Source organism: Cyprinus carpio, chromosome A23 (assembly GCF_018340385.1).
Source record: "Cyprinus carpio isolate SPL01 chromosome A23, ASM1834038v1, whole genome shotgun sequence".
NCBI lineage: Eukaryota > Metazoa > Chordata > Actinopteri > Cypriniformes > Cyprinidae > Cyprinus > Cyprinus carpio.
This window is the reverse complement of record NC_056594.1, coordinates 3,512,725-3,534,475: the sequence shown is the minus strand read 5'-3', so window position 1 is coordinate 3,534,475 and position 21,751 is coordinate 3,512,725. Positions and strand designations below refer to the sequence as shown.

At 39.7% G+C, this 21,751-nt stretch overlaps 1 protein-coding gene across 8 annotated transcripts in view; it reads left to right on the top strand.

The window, feature by feature from the left end:
• The window catches only part of LOC109066631 (ankyrin repeat and SAM domain-containing protein 1A-like), a 93,823-nt gene that overhangs the window by 66,574 nt on the left and 5,498 nt on the right, over nt 1–21,751 (top strand). For all 8 annotated transcript variants that reach the window (XM_042712645.1, XM_042712644.1, XM_042712647.1 and 5 more), the window contains 10 exons: nt 4,624–4,736; nt 13,138–13,236; nt 13,414–13,560; nt 13,700–13,807; nt 14,573–14,740; nt 14,814–14,951; nt 15,139–15,210; nt 16,531–16,617; nt 19,120–19,257; nt 20,747–20,923. In XM_042712645.1, coding sequence (XP_042568579.1) covers nt 4,624–4,736; nt 13,138–13,236; nt 13,414–13,560; nt 13,700–13,807; nt 14,573–14,740; nt 14,814–14,951; nt 15,139–15,210; nt 16,531–16,617; nt 19,120–19,257; nt 20,747–20,923 — 1,247 coding nt within the window. The remainder of the gene's footprint in view (nt 1–4,623; nt 4,737–13,137; nt 13,237–13,413; nt 13,561–13,699; nt 13,808–14,572; nt 14,741–14,813; nt 14,952–15,138; nt 15,211–16,530; nt 16,618–19,119; nt 19,258–20,746; nt 20,924–21,751) is intronic.

The following is a 21,751-nucleotide window of genomic DNA, read 5'->3' as shown; positions in this document are numbered from 1 at the left end:
GATGTACATTATCCCATTTATTACACGGCTAAAAAGATTTGTTTTTACCACATATAATGAAATTAATACTGAAGTCTTCCATTGTAACACGCAGTGGTCAAGTGTTTTCAGTCATAAGATGGCGCCAGATAGTCAACGATAGTGGAGTGACTCGTTAAACAACTTAGTAGCACCGGTCAAGATAACTCGTAGTACCCGGAGGAGCGGTGTGTTATTCAATTTGGCGGTTGTTATCTGGGAATAACATACAAATGGATGGCGTAATTGACCAATCAGAATCAAGTATTCCACAGAGCAGTGTAATAAGTAAGGGATAATGTACATCCAGCCATTGTAATCATAGAGAAGACCCTGACAGGGTGATCAGGAGCTTTGCATCACACTGAAGGGGTTTATTCTGCGTTATTACACGGCTCTGTGGAATATATTGATTCTGATTGGTCAGTTGTGACATTCTGAGGTCTGTTATCCCTCGATAACAACCGGTAAAAGTTGATAACACAGGCTCATCCGTGTAACTGAAGTCAGCGCTATACTCTTACTAGGAACAGTTTTTCTTGGTGGAAGCTTTGCGTTTGGTTGGCTAATAAAATATTTAAACTAAATTCAATATAATGTGTTCAATTATTTATTAATTTTATATAAACTGGCTGGATGTACATTATCCCTCACGTAACAACTGGCTGGATGTACATTATCCCACTTATCACATGGCTACTGGCCACATAAGTAAATAATTAAACATCAAACATTAAACATTAGTTAAACACAAAGCTTCTGCAATAAAAAACAGTTCCTAACAAACCTAGACAAAGTTCAGACGAGATGGAAATGTAAGGCGTCATGTACAGTCATATCACTAATTATACGGCTTTTCACCACATAAATAAAGACGAGTGCATAAAATGTTATTTAAAAAACAATGCTTTTTAACAATATTACGGCATACCTATTATTAATACTCTGGTTTCATTTTACAGTAAATGCAGTCAATAACTGAGAAACGAGATGATAGCAGTTGCATTTGAATGAAAGGAGAGAGAGCACAGTGTAATCATGTAATAAATAAATGACATCTATCCGATTGTCAAGTCTAACGTCATGTGCCATCATTCCCAGGTCCAAACGCTCCATCGGGTACCAAAAGCAGACAACCAACAGTACAAGGATGCACTTATGGTGTGCTGTAAATACTACTGAAAAATTATGATCGTAACCTTTATCTCCACACTGAAATCTCAGTTGACCAGGCAGTAATATTTTCTGAATCTGTGAGCCCAGAGGCTGTAGTGTTCACTGTGAATTTTTAAAAGCTTAGCTGAAAGATGTGCTATAAATGAATTGTGCTCATACATGGCTGTTGAGATGGTATTCATTTGAAATGGAGTATAAGCTTGGACCCGGAAACTGTGTTCAATGTGTCTCATATTGTGTTCATTGAGAGAGAGATTTTGTTTAGTTTTTTTTGTACTCAAAGTTTCGTTGCTTCAAAGCTTTGGCCTCCTGATGGTAGCTGACCAACAAGTGTCTTTCTGGACCGTACGTTTAAATGAGGATCTACCTTTGCATCGGCTCCCCTATGAAATGAGACCTGACTGAGCAGTCCAGCAATGAAACTCTATAACCCATTGATGGGCAAGAGAAAGACAAAGGCCAAGTCCAGAAGACATTAGTGCACAGAGGCTATGGAGTTGGCTGGCCCTTTAAATGGAGAATGAGAAATCCCAGTGTGCCACTGAAGGACGAGGGGACACTTGAGAGTTAAATCAATAGACGCTGAGACGCTTGACGATTCCACCTTGCTGATGCGTGACCTTGTTCTGTATGGAGGCAGCTTATTGACCTTCCTCTGGAATTAACCAAACTACAGCAATCGAGACCAGAGGGGCCGTCACGCTTGCTGTACCATTCGCTCCTGTAAGTGCAGTTTGGCAACTCCTGCAAAAACGGACGGGAAAGCTGTTGTTCTTAAGTTTAAGTCTTGAATAAAGCACCCTTCTCACATTAGTGCATCTTAAAGCCAATAAACACTGTTTCAAGTGGTGTGTCTCTACAAGAGCCTTTGTGTTCCAACTGGGTTCACTGGCCCATATAAGTGCGAAGCCTAGCTAGAGGACCAGTCCTTCCTCTGTCCTTTGTCACATGGCACTGCCTCTGACCTCATTTCCTGTTTCCCACAGGCATCCTACTTGGACATGATGACTCTTGGTTTTTAGTTTTAGTAGATGTTTTTCCTTAAGCCAGCATTTTTACATTAGCTTGTACTAACTAGAAAAAAAAACTATAAACAAAGTATTAGACTGTGAAAGCCGTGCACTGTTTGTGCTTTGGACATAAATGATAACATAAATCATGTGGCTTGTTGAGAGGTTGTGCTTTAATTCGAAGAAATCAGCCTTAAGATTTTTGGATAAGCTTTAAAGTGGGAAAATAAGTCTAGGGACATTTTGTTCAATGCCACCACCTAGATACCTCCAAGAACACTCTAGCATGCTAGTGCACTTTTACCATTTAGCTGGTCATAATGCTTTTTTTAAGTCTAAAGTGAACTGTTTTTTGAAAATTCATCATCTTTTGTGGACTGCAGAACTTGGCTTGGCTAATACCACTGGAATACTCTGTAACTGGTGGTTTTGCAGTTTATTTATAAGGCATTTGTAGCATCAACAGTGCAGTATTTCATTAAACTCCAGAGTTTGTCCATTTTTTTTCTTTTTTCTCTCTCTGTCTGTGTGGATAAAGGTGCTAAAATATTAACATGCATAAGTGTCAGGGGAATTAGAAGAAGAACTGCCCTGCAGCTTGGCAATAAACCCAGAGCTACATCCTCCAGCCTAGAAGCTCTGCATATGCCTCTGTGTTTGTGCTTTGCTTTCTGGGTAAACACTGTTTGGCTTTTTCCCTTTCTTTGTCTTTTGAATCAATGCCTCTAATATTGTTACCAGTCAACAATACCCTTACGAAATAGTAATGGTCCCGGTTGGGTCAATGATCCAGACAGAGGTTTGATGAGTCCTTAGATAATGGACAGCAGGCCAGCATTTTCTTTTAGGGGAAGAGAGAGCGAGGCATGGAGGGGAGGAGACAGGGAGAGGGAGGGGAGAGCAGTAGCAAGGGAGAGAAAGGAGGAGACGGAGCAGGAGCGCTGCAGAGCAGAATTGACAGCGTCCGGATGAACAAGGAGACCACACCTTCTGTGCCGAAGGGATTGCTGCTGCGTTTCTTACAACATCCAGACTCGTCCGCACCGCAAGTCTGGAGCAGAGTTGGAGGGTCAGCAAACACCCCACTGACCTTGCATTCCTAATTCAACAGCTGCCGCGATGTCTTGACAAACTATTGGGATATCAAGATGTCTGCAGCGTACTGAGGATTGACTGATGTGGGATGAGCACCCACTTTCTCTGTTTGGACTTCTACAGGACTCTGGGAGACTTTGTTGTGCCGGGAAAGCAAGTCTTGTACTTTTGCTGTCTCTGATTAAGTTGAATGACTCAGGCGGATACCAGTTCTCAATGGTTTTTCCATATGCTTTTGCTTTTAATTCTGTTTTGATTACACCAACTTTAAATCTAGGTTTGTTGGTGAGGCTTACATGTGGTGCCTACTTTTCCATTAGATCCTTCTGCATCTAAATTTAATATTTGTTGTGAAATAAAGTTGATATTGAGAGTTATATTAGAGCAGAGACTTTTTTGCTCTTTGCCTAAGTCTCATGTACCTTTGATCCTGAGAATCAGAGAGACTTTGTGCAGAGCAAGTCATGCAATCCTGCCTGGCTTTTAAGTATCGCTATCGTACAGATTGGATTAGAAGTTCATTTGCATGAGGAGTGCAGAAAGCAAGTTAAGAGTTTTCAGGCTTACACTAGAGTCCTATAGCAATTTTTAGTCACTCTTAAGAGATCAGGAGATTTTGAGAGTCACTCTGCATCAGTTCAAGGGATCGGTAGACATTTCTTGGGAGTAATGAGTGTTTGTGGTAGTTATAGGTAAAAGGTTTATTTGTGCACCCACCCCCACATGGACACCCGTGATGGAAATACCAACTTTCAGTCCTGAGATGGTTTTCCTGTGCTCCTCCTCATCAAAAGATGCAAAGCTGGATCTGCAATCTCACATTTCCAGGAACTAGCTTGTCCAGGATTGCTAGGAAACTGGTTTCATTACAATTGTGCACATAGTGACTTTTCTGTGACTTTTTGGATTGTGAAATCAAACCTTTGATTGATTGGGTGATTTCTGGGCTCAGATGGAAACTTTGACAGTGGCTGGTCTCGGCACCCAGTTGTACTTCATAGAAACTGCTAAAACCTTTCCAATGTAAATTAATTCAACAAGGACGTGATGTGGAGTCTAAATCTGTGATCAGTCCCAGCGTTGGGCCCATCTTCTTCCCAGATTCAGCAACAACAAACTTCATTGTTAGCCAGCGTGGTTTCGCCCCTGCTGTGGGAGCGGCCACACCTCTCGGCCGGGATCCTGTCGCCTCTGCCGTCTTGGTGTTTGTGCTCTCGGCACTGTTGGCCGAGGATGATGTGGCAGTGCCACATCTCTTCCTCCAATTGCCGATGCTACCGTCTCAATGGTTTCTCGCTGCTCAAGCACCTTCCTCTGTCCGCAGGTGGATCCGGGAGGCTGCTTGAACAGCCGGTCGGTGATTGGTTGGAGAATATCGGCCTTCCGCAGTATGAGAGCAAGCTACTGCTCAACGGCTTTGACGACCTGCGGTTCATGGTGAGTAACTCCTACCTAGTTGTCTCCTACAAATAAAAGCTTTTTCATTGCTGCTGTACCTGTACTTACTGTATTGTGCTACCTAATGTCTTTCTATGCCTTATTCTTTTTATCAAGTCTGATTGTCTTTAAGAAAGTGTTCAGAAATTACTTGTCATCAGAGAGCTTTTGTTTGTTTTGCATGCCAGTTATGATGTTCTTGTGGTTATGGATCTGGGCCAGTAACTCTGATGTTGCAGATTAATCGCCTTCATGCAAACACTCAGAAAATGAGAGTTTTCTAGTACCCTGAATAAATAAGCATTAAGTGTTTACAAGTATGCTGCTGTAGCAGAACGAACCTGGAGCCAAGTGAACTTCTGAAACCGCAGCAGAACTGTCAGCATTCTTCTTAAGCTGGGAGGTCAAATGAACAGTGTGTATTCTTTGGTCTTAACTTGATTTGCCATAACAAAAATATGCACTTAATCAAGGCGGATGTCCTGGTCTTTATCCAGGCCCTGAATGATCAATCATTAACAACCTAATTAGGATGTTGTTACGAGATTGGATGCTAAGTGGAAGTTTGATTTAGACAAAGCTCAATCACTTCCTATATGTGGGGGAGTCGTGGCCTAATGGTTAGAGAGTCGGACTCCCAATCGAAGGGTTGTGAGTTCGAGTCTCGGGCCGGCAGGAATTGTGGGTGGGGGGAGTGCATGTACAGTTCTCTCTCCACCTTCAATACCACGACTTAGGTGCCCTTGAGCAAGGCATCGAACCCCCAACTGCTCCCCGGGCGCCACAGCATAAAATGGCTGCCCACTGCTCCGGGTGTGTGTTCACAGTGTGTGGTGTGTGTTCACTGCTCTGTGTGTGTGCACTTCGGATGGGTTAAATGCAGAGCACTAATTCTGAGTATGGGTCACCATACTTGGCTGAATGTCACGTCACTATATACTGTAAAAACACTAGCCTCTGGAAAATAGGTTTTGACAATCCCAATAAAGAATGTGTTTTTGTGGTGTTTGTTAAGGCACCAAGTATCAACACCAAGAATTTGTTGTTTTCTTTGAAAGGAGACACAAGTTATATCTAGCGGCTGAAATATCGTTGGGATTGGCCATTGGGATCTTTTGACTTGGGATCCAGAAGTGTATACATAGTGTATACATATAGTTGTGATTGGTTACACTAAAGAAACTCCTTTCTTTTTGCTTGTTGATTCATATGTTTTTGAGGATTCATAAATAGGGACAAGGGCCTCAAACAGGTTCTTCACCAGATTGAGAAGCCCATGAGGCTTTATGAAAGAAGCCTGATGCCTTATAAGGGGCTGTGTTGTTTTTACCATGTGAGGTAATGAGAATTGATGGTGATGCGGTTGAAAGCCTCAGCTGGCCGAAGGAGGCGATGTGTGTGTTGTAAATCAGAGATACAGACCCTCTGTTCCACGCCGAGCGCCACCTCATTGCAGGAGTAATGAAGGTTTTATAGCCAAGCTGGTCAGCAGTAGGTCTGTGTGTGTGTGTGTGTGTGTGTGTGTGTGTGTGTGTGTGTGTGTGTGTGTGTGTGTGTGTGTGTGTGTGTGTGTGTGTGTGTGTGTGTGTGTGCACAGACCCCATCCTGATGCATCGTCCATCTCTGCAGCTCCTTCACAACATCATTCCAGATCCTTACGTAGATAGAAAAATGCAATGTGAGGCTACGATCCATCAGTGCTCACAGTTAGACATTTATAATTACACTGAAGTCCAGTTCAGCACTGTTGCATACAGTAGTTGATAGTGATACAAATATAATTATACAATTTTTATAGCAGTTTTGATACCTGAAAAAAAAACATACTTTATACTAAGTCTGTTATACTAATACTATAACAGATAATACTTATTTTTTAATGTTTTATTTTTTTTTTATTTGACTTTTATTCAGCAATGACGTATTAAATTCAAAGCTGACATTTCTAATTTTACAAAAGTCAAAACTTTTTTACACGCTGTTCTTTTGAATTTTCTATTAATCAAAGAATCCTGGAAAACAATTATTACGTTTCATCAAAAATATGAATCGGCGAGAAACAAGAAATGTTTCTTGTGCAGCAAATCAGCATATTAGAATGATTTCTGAAGGATTTCTGGAGTAATGATGCTGGAAATTCAGCTTTGACATCACAGGAATAAATTACATTTTAACAATATAACTGAGTAGAAAACAGTTATTTTAAGTTGTAAATTTAAATTGTAAAAAAAAAAAAAAAGGTAAAAAAAAAAAATATATTGCTGTTTTTATTTATTTATTTTGATGAAATAGATGCAGCCTTTGTGAGCAGAAAAGACTTCTTTAAAAAATATATAAAGTCTTACCAACCTCAAACCTTTGAACAGTGGTGTACTGTATATACTGTATGCCATTTCAGTTTGCTTCATTCAGTTAGTCTGCTCATGATCTGATGCTGTACTCAAATCAGTGGCGTGGCTTGTTGCGTTCACATAATCACATACTACGTCCTTTGGACTGAAATGTTCAGCACAATAACACTTGTACAGATACGGGAGACCAGTCTCTCTGCTGCGTTCAAACTGCCTTGCCTGAATGCATTTGTGGACTTGTTCTGATTTATACATGCAGGATTAATAAATCTTGGCTAGACTGTACAGCTGTACTCTCTTAACTCTGAATGTTTCTGTTGAGTGTAGCAAGGAATGAATTCAGCTTAGATTTGTTTGCTGGTCTGTACCTATTATAATGTAGCCCAGCCGCATTGAGCTTCTTAAGCAAGAGCCTCAATTTCATCTCCATGCATTTGAAATTTCAAAAAAGGTCAGTCTTTTTTACAGTGAGCTGATTGGAAAGAGGCAGGCATTTTCACATGACTATTTTATTAGCTCAGCGGGTTTAGCATCTTGAGCTGTCGATGTGTTTAATAGCTGCAGAATGCTTTGAACATCACTGTAAAGCTGCTTGCCGTCTTTGTGTCTTTTTTTTCCACTTCCTCCCCAGTGCTTTTTGCTTTTTGGAGATGAAGACTTCATCTTTCTCCGCTCTGACTCTGTTTTTCATGTCACAGTGGAGGACTATGTTCTCTCTAAGAAGTGACTGGTCCAGGAAGCTTGTTTTTTTTTTTTTACATGCATAAACATGTTTTATTTCTTTTGTAGCATTTCTTTTCCATTCTCTTCTCTTTCCTCTTAGTTTTCCATCTTGTAGGCTGCCGTTAGCTGAAAACTTGAGCCAGTTGACAAAAAATATTACTCTCATGAGGTACAAAAAGATTCAAAAAGATTCTCGTGGGTCAGTTAAAAGTTTGAATCAGACTGAAACACTCAGAGGCGTGACTGACTTCATCGCTGAACCAGAAGTCCATTTTTAGTTCTGCCTGATTTAAAATGAGCTAGCAACCCTTCCTATATTTATGTTTTAGGGTTGTGAGACTTACAACTGTCTATTTACTAACTGATTGTTATTATAACGCTCCTGATCAATTTCCATTTCAAAATGTTTCAAAATTTTCATAAAAGAATCCATAAAAAAAAAAAACTTATTGTGGTTTCCACAAACATATTAAACAACAAAACTATTTTCAACATTGATAATATGAAATGTTACCAACTTATTATGTTATGAACCAAATCAGCATATTAGACTGATTTCTGAAGATCATGTGACACTGAAGACTGGAGTAATGATGCTGAAAATACAGCTTTGAAAACAGGAATAAATCACATTTTACAATATACAGTATTACAATAGAAAACAGTTATTTTAAATTGTAATATTTCAAAATGCATCTTTCAAATGCATATTTCAAATAAATGCATCTTTGGTGAGCAAAAGAGACTGTCAAAAAAAAATAAAAAATTCCAACTAGTTATTTTTTGCATCCATTTACACTACTTTGTAAAATACTTTGGAATTTGCCTGAATTTTGCCCGAACTGATGCAAGTAAGTGTTCCTCTGTGTTCACATATTTGGAAAATAGCATTTCAGGATTCACCTTTCTTCTTTAACTAGTGCAGTTTCATGCATGTTAAAGAACTTCTGAAAGTCCGATCTGGAGTAATATACTTGCTGTGCTAGATGGAGACACGTCTGTGTTTTCACCAAGACATGGAGCTTTGCCCATTACCCTCTTTTCCCAACTAATCCCAAATGCATTTGCATGGAGACGGAGTGCAGGAGTAAGACTCTGAGGTCTCGCTGTCGTCTCACATCTCTCCAGAAGTGCATTAGCTCCCGCATCCAGCTCCGCTCCATCTTCCCATCCTGTCGTCTCTGCATTCCATTCACCTTAAAGCAGGTGATCGCCTTTGATCACGGATGAGATATTTGATCAATAATTGAGATGAGCTCGTCTGCTGTGTTTTTAGGTCTTGCATTAAGACGCGGAGTCCAATTTGACTTTAATGCATTGCTATTTTTACTCCTGCTAGAGTATTAAAAGGCATTTAAAATTAAAGGGACACAGAGGATTTCAAGAGGTGCATTATGGGAATTGTAATTTGCTGATTTCAGATGTGATATGTAGAAGCACGATATTCAGTTAAACAGGTTAATAAAGTGTGTTTATCGCATCCATTTGTTTCAGCAGAGCACTGTACTCTGCTGTTTGTGTCATACCTCTGAGAACAGCCTGATTTCTTACAGAGTGAATTGCGTCAGTGTTTTCACATACAACAAGGTTAACCAGTCAGTACAGTCTCATTCACAAACAGACACCTAAACAAGAGCAAAAACTAAATTGTTTTTGTTGCAAGAAAGACCTGTGTGTGTGTGTGTGTGTGTGTGTGTGTGTGTGTGTGTGTGTGTGTGTGGTGTGTGTGTGTGTGTGTGTGTGTGTGTATCTTATAATGTGTGTGGTGTGTGTGTGTGTGTGTTGGTATTCCCTGCATTATGAGGACCAAATGTTCTGGACATCCCATGAGGAAAACAGTTTATAAATCTTATAAGTGTTAAAGTGTTAGATCTTGTTTTTGCATAAACATACAGTACTGTATATTTATGTTTTTTTTTTTGTTTGTTTTTTTTTAAAGAAATGAATGCATTTATTCAGCAAATATTCATGAAATGGATCAAAAGTGACAGTAAAGACATTTATGATGTTACAAAATTTTTTGGATTTTTTTACACAACACGAGTGTATTTAAATGGGATGCTTTGATCAGCACTTTTAACTGTTAGTTAATTGAAGCATCTATAATTCAATTATTTGTGCAACACTAAAATATGGTGTTTTTTGTTTAATATTAATTTCATATATTTAATATAATGTATTTAAGAATGAGTAGTTAATCATTGTTAATTGTGGCAGTCTATTGGTTCACATTTAGATTTATCATATACAGTTTAAAAGCACTTTTTTTTCCATAGCTGGAAAAAATGTAAGTTTCTTTTGAAGTTGTGTATTTATCGGTGTCTTAAAACAAAGTAGCAGAAAAAAAAACAACCACTGCAGTATCACACTATCAGTATCAGCAGATATTGTGTTAAATGATTTACACATTGACTCACACATGTTGTATTGTGTACGTCCATATTTAAAGGTGATAATATAAAGTGACTATTGCTGTACATGGATTCACACCACGTCAAGTCTGTTCATTTATGATTGAACCCAGAAGTGCAGGTGCTCTGAACGAAGCGTCTAATCAGTGCTCCTGAATAAGGCAACACTTGATGTCATTCACATGATTGCTAGGGTGCAAAATGATTATGAATTCCTCTGTAGTCATAAAGCATCTGCATCATTCCTCAAAGTTAATTCAAGTTCCTCTGCACAAGGGAGATGTCCACTGAGGTTTTCCTCGGCTCCTAAGTGCACAGATTTCTTTTGATTGCTCATACGAGCTGTTTTGTGGACTTCCCTTATTAGTGGCTGATTTCCTCCTCTGCCTTCATGAGGAATCTCTCCACAACTGGAATCAAAGTTTTATTCTCAGATGTCTTTGTGAAATCAGATAGCTCTAAAAAACATTATTTCTTTGCAAACTTTGCAAAGTCTCTGGAGCTGTGAGTCGCACAAGCTTTTATTATTGCCATTTGCTAAGGCAAACATCACTGTTGCATATCTGCACTTTGGGATTTAAACGCAATGTATACAGATATTTGCTTGTGATTTGAACATGAATGATACCTAAAGTCAGTGAATGAAAGGTGACATTAGTTAGCTGCAGAAAATCTGTAGCAGCGTTTGTTTTGATGCAACTCGCTTTAGTGTCTAACTAAGTTTTGGAGCCACTGAATGTGCAACCTCCATTTGTTTCATTGTCACATTATCCCATCCGTATCTATATGTGTTGTACTCAAGAGATCTGATTTCAGTCTGTACTGAAGGCTGATAATGAGAGAAGAAGAGTTAAGTGGATTGGAAAGAGAGATAAAAAGTGAATGGAGACAGATTGATCCACCTCGACCCTTCTGCATTCAGCTGCTGTTTCTTCACTTCTTCAGTTGTACTCCAGCCTATTCCCCATCTCTCACTATCACAGTCTGAGCAGATGAGGCCTAAAGTGGTTCAGATCGCTCGTGTTGGAGTGGAGTGAGTGATGACAGACAGTGATTTGTCTGTGTTCATCAGAGCATTAGATGTCTCTTGTTTGATTCAGAGCAGATTTGCACCTTCCTTCATTGTCTGTTTTGGAATGGAAAGCGTCAGCAGGATGAACAGGACATTTGTGATTTATTAAGGTACTGTTTTCTTGCACCAGCTAAAACTGTATGACTTGCAGCATGCCTTGCAGCAGGTGTGCAGGTTTCTACTTGGTACAGTATGTTTACCGAAGTGCTGTGTGAAGAGGCAAAATCTCAGGCGATCAAAACATAGTCTATGTTTAATACACAGTTATGAGGAGCAGGATTTTGCAACAGTGATATTTTACTGGAGGCTAGTTAGAACAAAAAGCCAGCTGGTAAATGATTAACAGAAGATGTGATCACTTTTCTCTCACTTCACGCTGTACATGATTAGGATACTACTATAAGCTTTAAATTATTGTTGTCTGTTCTTTTTCTTTATTGTTTTTGTTGTGGTTTCCTTTTTGTTCATTTTTTACTGTTTTTGCTTTGTATTTAAGTTTTAGTTTAGCTTTTTGTTGCTTGTTTTGTTTTTGTTATGTGTTTTGCTTTTATTTTTGCTTTTGTTTTGTGTTTTGCTTTTTGTTGCTTGTTTGTTTTTTGTTTTGTTGCTTGTTTGGTTTTTGTTTTGTTTTGTTGCTTGTTTGGTTTTTGTTTTGTCTTGTTTTTTATTTTGTGTTGTTGCTTGTTCGGTTTTTTGTTTGGTTGTTTGGTTTTTGTTTTGTCTTGTTGCTTGTTTGGTTTTTGTTTTGCTTTGTTGCTTGTTCGTTTTGTTTTGTTGCTTGTTTGGTTTTTGTTTTGCTTTGTTGCTTGTTCAGTTTTTGTTGTTTTTTGTTTTTTATTTGTGTTGTTGCTTGTTCGGTTTTTGTTTTGTTTTGTTGCTTGTTTGGTTTTTGTTTTGTTGCTTTTTGGTTTTGTTTTTTGTTTTTGTTGCTTGTTTGGTTTTTTTGTTGCTTTTTTTTGTTTTTGCTTGTTGTTCGGTTTTGGGTTTTTTTTTTGTTTTTTTATTTTTGTGTTGTTGCTTGTTTCGGTTTTTGTTTTGTCTTGTTGCTTGTTCGGTTTTTGTTTTGTCTTGTTGCTTGTTTTATTTTTGTGTTGTTGCTTGTTTGGTTTTTGTTTTGCTTTGTTGCTTGTTCAGTTTTTGTTGTTTTTTGTTGCTTGTCATTGGTTTTTGTTTTGTGGTTAGCTTTTTGATGTCAGTGTTTTATTGGTTTTGTTTGGTTTCTTGTAATTTGTATTATTATTTTTTTATGGTTTGCTTTTTTTTTTTTTTTTTTGGTTCGTGGATTGTTTTTTGTAGTGCTTGTTTCGGTATGGTTATGGTTTGATTTTAGCAGTGAAATGCTCTTGAAGAATGGATTGCAACTGAATGATTTTGTTTCAGTATGTATCTTTTGAATGGACTCTCTCTCTGTCAATTGGCACATAATGACAGCCAGTGCTCAAAGGCGTCATTATTTTCTCCACAGCATACAGTTTGTGGTTCATGTAATGGGCACATGCAAACACAGAAGCCCAGTTTGTTCACTGTAAATCACAGTTCACATCTCAAAACACTGTCATTCACTGTTTGTTGATAGGAGATGTGGTTTAGAGATGACCATAAATGCTGCCGTTTTTTTTTTTTTTACACTTAAACACTAAAAAGATGACCCACAGTACATTGAATTAAACCTTGTTTTTGTTTTGTTTTATTTCAGAAAAATAAAAATACATTTGCCAGGTGGTGCATTATTGCCACACACTATTGATATGGGCTTGTGCATTTAGGTTTTTTGTTGTGACGTTGTGTATTTTGTATTTTTGTCTTGTTTTTCACCTAATGGGTGTGTATGAATGTTTATGTAGGGAAATGACGTAATGGAAGAGCAAGACCTGAGAGAAATTGGCATCACGGATCCAGCACATCGCAGGAAGATCCTCAGTGCTGCACGTTCTTTACCGAAGGTCTGTTTCAGTCTAAAATGCTTTGCAGAGGATCGTCTCATGCTAATAATCACTTTATGCCGTTAACAGTATTATTTTGTAAGCTTTTCATCATTATAATAATATCCGTTGTATGTCAGCCGGTAGTTTATCTGTACTGAGTCTGAAGTTCGTTCTCTGTTGTTTTGATGTCTGCAGGTGAAAGCATTAGGCTGTGACGGCAGCACGTCCCTCGCTGCGTGGCTGGACGTCCTGGGTCTTCAGGAATACCTGCAGAACTTCCTGTCCAGCGGCTACCGCACGCTAGAATGTGTGAAGAACCTGTGGGAGCTGGAGATTGTTAATGTGAGTATTTACATAGTTTACATTTTAAAAATTCAGTTACTTGGTTTTGATTCATTCAGTGGGGAACAGGGTGTTTATGTTGCATAATAGAAATTAAGAGTGTAATTTTTGCCTTTGTGTGTGTATGTTATGTTTGTAGGTGCTGAAGATCACATTGTTGGGCCACAGGAAAAGGATTATTGCATCGTTAGCTGAGCGGCCGTATGAGGAGCCTCCGGTCAAACCTCCCCGCCTCTCTCAGATCAGAGTAAGTACTGCTCTATACAGGAATACTGACACATTGGAGAACAGTCTTAAGCCAATTGTACAGCTTTTTGTTGCCCAAGTTTGGTCTCTTTATGAAAATATTATGAATATTTTGGCTTGACATATTGATTAACTTTAGTCCAATGAAAAAATATAATAGTCCAAATATTTGATCTGTAAATGTGTATTAATTTAAATATGTTTAAAAGATTCAGAAGTTGTGTTGGCTTATTGTATATATCAGTCTGTTTGTAATGAATGAATATAATATACAAGTTTCACTTTTTGAATGGAATTAGTGAAATAAACTTTTTGATGATATTCTAATTATACGACCAGCACCTGTATATATACATATATATATATATATACACACACACACACACACACACACACACATATATATATACATAAGTGCACCACTAGGCTGTTCATGCCGGAGTCCAAGATTTTTTTTGCATTTCCCATCACTTCCCCTTATCTCTCTTACCATAATGTGAATTCAAATTCAATTCAGTTCTGTTTGTCCACTAGAGATTTAGAGGAAGTTGTGTGGTTTCCTCCATTGAAACACCCAGGTTAAAAACAGTTTGCACTTCTGTCCCTCATGGCTTCATTTTTATTCACAACAAATGAAATCTGCCATCAACCCTGATTATAGTCTATAACACAGTGCAGTTGACTGTGAACTCTCTCCTGGGCTCATTCCTGGGCAAGGACATCTTTCTGTTTGGCTGATCTTCCTCACTGAGCGCTTCTTTTGCAGTGTCAGGATCTCATGTCCCAGACCTCGTCTCCTCTCAGTCACTCGGACTCCTACACGCGCTCCATGGATCCCCTGTTACCTGCAGGCGACTGCGGGAGGAGGAGAGGTCCCGACTCAGAATATGACGTGGCTGTTCGACAGCGGCCCAATGACAGACCACAACCACAAGTGAGTTCTGTTTCAGCTCAAATGAAGCACATTTTTGGTCAGTCTATCCTGAAATTATTGTTCTTCTCTAAAGGAGAGATTTGAGGAACGTCAGCGGGAGCCTCGCTTGACCTTACGACCCCCGAGTCTGGCGGCGCCGTACACACCGGTCCAGAACTGGCACCATCAACCCGAGAAGCTCATCTTCGAATCATGCGGTTACGAGGCCAACGTAATAATATTTCTATCATACAACAGCCTCTTTATATAATAATAGAGTCATAACTCATATTGAGGTGACAGGTTATGAAACCATTGATTGTGTTTAGATAATGTGATCTAACTGTTTGCGACCAGCTGAAATCTGTCTCTCTCTCTCTCTGTCTTTATCTGTTTGTCCCGACTCGCTCGTTCTGCAGTATCTGGGCTCGATGCTGATTAAAGAACTAAGAGGAACGGAGTCAACGCAGGACGCCTGTGCTAAAATGAGGGTAGGTGTTCACAGAGTCTTCGGCCAATGAGAGCTCAGTGTCTCCTGTGAGGAGTCACGCCAGGACGCTTAGATTATTATTATATTCTGGAACAGGCAGCAAGCAGCACTGTCAGGGAAAATGCCACCCATGCGAGTCCTCTACGGGGCACTAGTGCAAAAAGGGACAGTTTCATAATATTTGGCTAACAAGTTCCATCCAGAAAGTGGAAAATGGACTTGCGCTTCATTGCACTGTCTGTGTGTGAGAGACAGACTGCAGATTTGCACTTTAAAGGCTGTTGTGATAAATAATCAAGCAGATGTGTTTGCTCAGCCGCTCAGTGCAGAGATGGAGTCAGATTGAGCCGTCTGTTCAGCCGCACTTAATGAAAAGACAGAAACAAACACAGTCAGAACCGACAAAGGTTTTTAAGAAATCTGTCCCTTAAATATTAGCATTGGCCATCGGTAAATCTTGCAATGAAACTGGTCACGTCACCCCAAAATATTGATGATGATAATAATAATAAAACATTTTAAGGACCATTAAAGCATTATGACCTTTATTTTCATAACAATTAAGTACATTTCTCCTCAATTCCTCTTTACCGGAATGTAAATGCTAATTCATTATTTGTTTAAATTAATATTTAATTATAAATGGGGAATAATAATAATAATAAACTAAAAAAATGCATTCAATTTAGTACAACTAATACAGTCATGGTGTATGGTGTCTAATACTATATTTAAATATTATGTTTAATATTTATTTTATTATTTTTATATATTTTTCATATTTATTTGTTTGTTTTTAACAGCAGTGGTTCTCAACCTTTTAGATTCAGCACTGTCCACTGTTCAACATAATATTTGAAGGTGTCAATATATATTGATAAAAATATATTTTCATTTTTTCCCCTGCAACTGTGATGAAGCTACTTGTTTCAGAATATTTTTATTAACAGAAACTGGAAGTGTTGATAGTTGATAGAAGTTTTGAAGCTGCATGAAAACTGAATCTTATTCATCTTTTAAAACTTTTAATTTACAGTTACAGTAAACTATATAATATATTAATAATGCTGTATTAGTTTAAATACTTTTAAGCCATGCTGTGCCTCCTTTGGATGTTTGCTGAGGCCCCCTAGTGGGACCCTGTTTTACAGTAATGAAAAATTTGGGACTGAATATGTTATGGTGTTTGCCATACAATCAATCGATCAATGAATCTGTATCAAAATATTCTGGGTATTATATTAACCCCATATGTTGTGAAACACATTGACAAACGTCCTATAATTCCTTCTCTCTCTCTCTCTCTCTCTCTCTCTCTCAGAGGTCGACAGAACAGATGAGGAAGATCCCCACCATCGTCCTCTCCATCACGTACAAGGGTGTGAAATTCATTGATGCTGTCAACAAGGTGATGACATCATCCTCCTCTGTCGTTCCCCCCGAGCAGGCAGATACAGAGCGGGTCATTAAACTGGAGCCTCTGGCTCACGGCCGTCTCTGTGTACTCAACACGTCACATGACTGATAAACAGGCACACTGAGGAACTCAGATTTATTGAGTGACTCTTGGCTGATCTTGAGCTCTTTGTCATCTTCTCATTGCTAAAGGTCTCGGGTGTCTGATAGAGGCTCCTAGTTTTATTTACTTGTTTTTATTAAAGTTTCATTCATTTTTGAGTCAGTAGACATTGCATTGACATTAATAGTTAATTGTTATTGTAAAAACTATATTACAAAATATTTTGAGGTAGTTTTAGGAAACTGATTTCAGCAATGAGATTATTTGTGTTTATCATCCACCCATCTATCTGTCCACCCATCCATCCACCCATCTACCCATCCCCTCTCTCAACCCAGTCCATCCCATCCATCCACCCATCTACCCATCCCCTCTCTCAACCCAGTCCATCCCGTCCATCCACCCATCTCTTCACCCAGTCCATCCCATCTCTCCACCCATCTCTTCACCCAGTCCATCCCATCTCTCCACCCATCTCTCCACCCAGTCCATCCCATTCACCTCTCCACCCATCTCTCCACCCAGTCCATCCCACCCATCCATCTCTCCACCCAGTCCATCCCATCCATCTCTCCACCCAGTCCATCCATCCTTCCATCCACCCATCTCTCCACCCATCCATCCCTCCACTTATCTCTCCACCCAGTCCATCCCACCCATCCATCTCTCCACTTATCTCTCCACCCAGTCCATCCCATCCATCTCTCCACCCAGTCCTTCCCATCCATCTCTCCACCCAGTCCATCCATCCACCCACCCATCTTTCCACCCACCCATCCCTCCACTTATCTCTCCACCCAGTCCATTCCACCCATCCATCTCTCCACTTATCTCTCCACCCAGTCCATCTCATCCATCCATCCACCCGCCCACCCACCCACCCATCCATCCATCCATCCATCCATCCATCTATCTCTCCACCCAGTCCATCTCATCCATCCACCCACCCATCCACCCATCCATCTCTCCACCCAGTCCATCTCATTCATCCACCCACCCACCCATCCATCCATCTCTCCACCCAGTCCATCCCACCCATCCATCTCTCCACACATCTCCACCCAGTCCATCCCATCCATCTCTCCACTTATCTCTCCACCCAGTCCATCTCATCCATCCACCTCTCCACCCAGTCCACCTCATTCATCCACCCACCCACCCATCCATCCATCTCTCCACCCAGTCCATCCCACCCATCCATCTCTCCACACATCTCCACCCAGTCCATCCCATCCATCTCTCCACTTATCTCTCCACCCAGTCCATCTCTCCACCCACCCATCCATCCATCTCTCCACCCACCCATCCATCCATCTCTCCACCCAGTCCATCCCACCCATCCATCTCTCCACACATCTCCACCCAGTCCATCCCATCCATCTCTCCACTTATCTCTCCACCCAGTCCATCTCATCCATCCATCCACCCACCCATCCATCCATCCATCTTTCCACCCAGTCCACCTCATCCATCCACCCATCCATTCATCTCTCCACACATCTCTCCACCCAGTCCATCCCATCCATCTCTCCACTTATCTCTCCACCCAGTCCATCCCACCCATCCATCTCTCCACTTATCTCTCCACCCAGTCCATCTCATCCATCCACCCACCCACCCATCCATCCATCTCTCCACACATCTCTCCACCCAGTCCATCCCATCCATCTCTCCACTTATCTCTCCACCCAGTCCATCCCACCCACCCATCCATCCATCCATCTCTCCACCCAGTCCACCTCATCCATCCACCCACCCACCCATCCATCCATCTCTCCACCCAGTCCATCCCATCCATCTCTCCACCCAGTCCACCTCATCCATCCATCTCTCCACCCAGTCCATCCCACCCATCCATCTCTCCACACATCTCTCCACCCAGTCCATCCCATCTCTCCACCCGGTCCATCCCATCCATCCACCCATCCATCCATCTCTCCACCCATCCATCCACACATCTACCCATCCATCTCTCCACTCAGTCCATCCCATCCATCCACCCATCTCTCCACCCATCCATCTCTCCACCCAATCCATCCTATGCCATCCCTCCTTCCCAACCTCCCAATCCATTCAATCCAACCCATCCATTCATCAAGCCATGCCATCCCATCTACCCAATCTATTCTATCTGTCCATCCATCCAATCTATTGCTCCATCCCATCACTCCACCCAATCTATCCCATCAATTTAATTGTATTTATCAGTATCAACTGATATTGATTGTTCTAACTATTCCTGTGAGAACTGTAGTAGTAGTAGTAGTAGTAGTAGTAAGGCATTTCCGTTTTTTTTACAATAAATTATTATGTTTGTTTTATGCTCAGTAACCAAATTTTGCTGAAATTCTTGGATCTGTTGGCTAATGTCACTTTGGTTTGTGTGTGCAGAACATCATTGCAGAACATGAGATCAGAAACATATCGTGTGCAGCTCAGGACCCAGAGGACCTCTGCACGTTTGCTTACATCACTAAAGATCTGCAGAGCAACCATCATTACTGCCACGTGTTCAGCACCATAGACGTGGTGAGACAAACATACACTGTTTAAGAGATGAGCACTTTCTACATTAGTACTTCTCAGCTGCTTTGCTTCAGTTCTATATGATGATTTACAGTGTTTCAAAAAACATCACCTTTTTTTTCTTTTTGCAGAAGTAAAATTAATTGAAAACCCCCAAATTTTTTCACCTGCTGTCTGTGATAATCAGTACAGACCTGTTTAATGAACAGCAAATGAGAAACACTGCTCTGAAATACAAATTTTTCTGGGCATTAAGAGTCTCTGTCTGTCTGTCTGTCTGTCTGTCTGTCTGTCTGTCTGTCTGTCTGTCTGTCTGTCTGTCTGTCTGTCTGTCTGTCTGTGTCTGTCTGTCTGTCTGTCTGTCTGTCTGTCTGTCTGGTGTGCACAGCGCCGTGGGCCTATTGCCAGGTCTCTGATAGTATCACAAAGAGTTTTATAGGAGAGGTTGTGAGCAGCAGCCCATTAAAATGACATTGATCATACAGCTCCCAGAGATACACACACACACTATACACATAACATCCCCTAAAACTTACAGCCAGACTCTAATAGAGCTGCAGTTCATTTAATAATTCACAAATCAACTGATTATTAGAACTGATAATTAACTAATCAGGTGATTATTGTAACAGTTAATAAACAGCTTTTTCCTTGAGTTAAGAGGTTGATCAGACAATGAGTCTGTCTTTTGAAAATGCATTTGAATTACTTTTTAATATAGAAAGTTCAGTTCAGTTTTAAACACAAATTTACATTTAAAGACATTTATAATGTTTGCATGCATCTTGAATACATTGAATAATCCTGGTTCCAGAGTTTATTTACACAGCCTGCTGCTTCATTAATTTAGATTTAATAAATAATTAATTGCATATGAAAGCAAAAAAAGGGCCAGACATTCCTTTTTAGATGCTCTAAAATGTGAGTTTTGCTTCCGTTCCGTGTTTGTCAAATGATGTTAGTTGTACAGTAGATCACGTTAGATATGCAATTCTGTGTCTTCAAAAGTTTGTTGTAAAGAAAAAAGAAACACGGGCTTAAGTTACAAGCCCTGATTTATTTTTATTTTATTTTATTTATTTATTTATTTTTTGTGGAGGATCTGAGAGTTTATGTTCAATATTGCAGTGTTTGATTTTGACAGATGAGAAAAGAAGAAACAAATCAAAGTGCTTTCATTACACATTACAGTATCTGCAGCTGTCCTGGTGTGACTTTTCAGAGACTCTCTGATGTGTAATAATATAAAAAGCTGCACTTCATTATATTCACTATATGACATAGCTAAGCTTTTTATTGCATACTTTTATGAGTTGAAATGCCTCTTAAGTGCAGAATGTACAAATGTATTGATGTATGATGCTGTTGATGAGGCTATTAAAGAAACTTCTGAAGATGGATTGAGGTCATTTGAAAACTTTGATCATTTCTTAATAGAGGTTTAAGCACCTCATCAGGGTGGTTAATCACTGTGTCTCCACCTCCCCGACAGAACCTGACCTATGAGATCATTCTGACGCTGGGACAGGCGTTTGAAGTGGCCTATCAGCTGGCACTGCAGGCCCAGAGGACCAGACAGCAGCAGAGCGCAGCCGGAGCGACGGAAATCATCGAGACCAAGAGCAGCAGACCTGTCCCCAAACCACGAGGGAGTATGCGCAAGTCAGGGGTGAGAGCGCACGTGCACACATACTTTTGTAATATCAAATCTAACAAAGATATTCCAGAGTTTTTTTGAGACACGTTGTGAGGTTCACTACAGTTTGAATCCAGTGAGTTTGTTTTAATGTTTTTAAGATCAGTCTTTTTGCTCACCAATGTTGTTTATTTAATCAAAAACCTAGTAATAAAATCATAATATTGTGAAATATTATTACTGTTTAATATAACTGTGAATATATTTTAAAATGTCATTTATTCCTGTGATCAAAGCTTCATCATCATCACCATATCCCCAATCTTCACATAAACATTAATAAACAAAAATAATACAAATATACTTATTCAATAAACAATAAACATTTATAATTATCAATGTTGAAAGCAGTGAAAACTGAAAATATTTTTCATGAATCTTTGATGAATAGAGAGTTCAAAAGAACAGCTTTTATTTTTAATAGAAATGTTTTCTAACATTATAAATGTCTTTATTTGAATTTTTGGTCAAATTAACGCAGGCTTGCTTATTAAAAGTAAGGGTGATATAATAAAGCAGTTATAATAAAGATATGTGTGGTTAGTTGTTTTAAATGTCGGTGGCTAGCCAGAATATGCTGTCATGAACATATACATATGCAAACAGGAAAAACGGGAAAAACTAGCCTAATTATAATAATAATATAATTTGTTCTGTGTTTGAAAGTTAGGTTTTCTCTACCAAATTGAATCAGAAAAACAAAAAACTCACCGCTGAGTCCTAAAGCTAAATGATCCTCCCAAAATTCATCTGTCTGTCTGCATTTGTAGTCCAGTCACTGCTCTGTTTAGACGCTCCTTT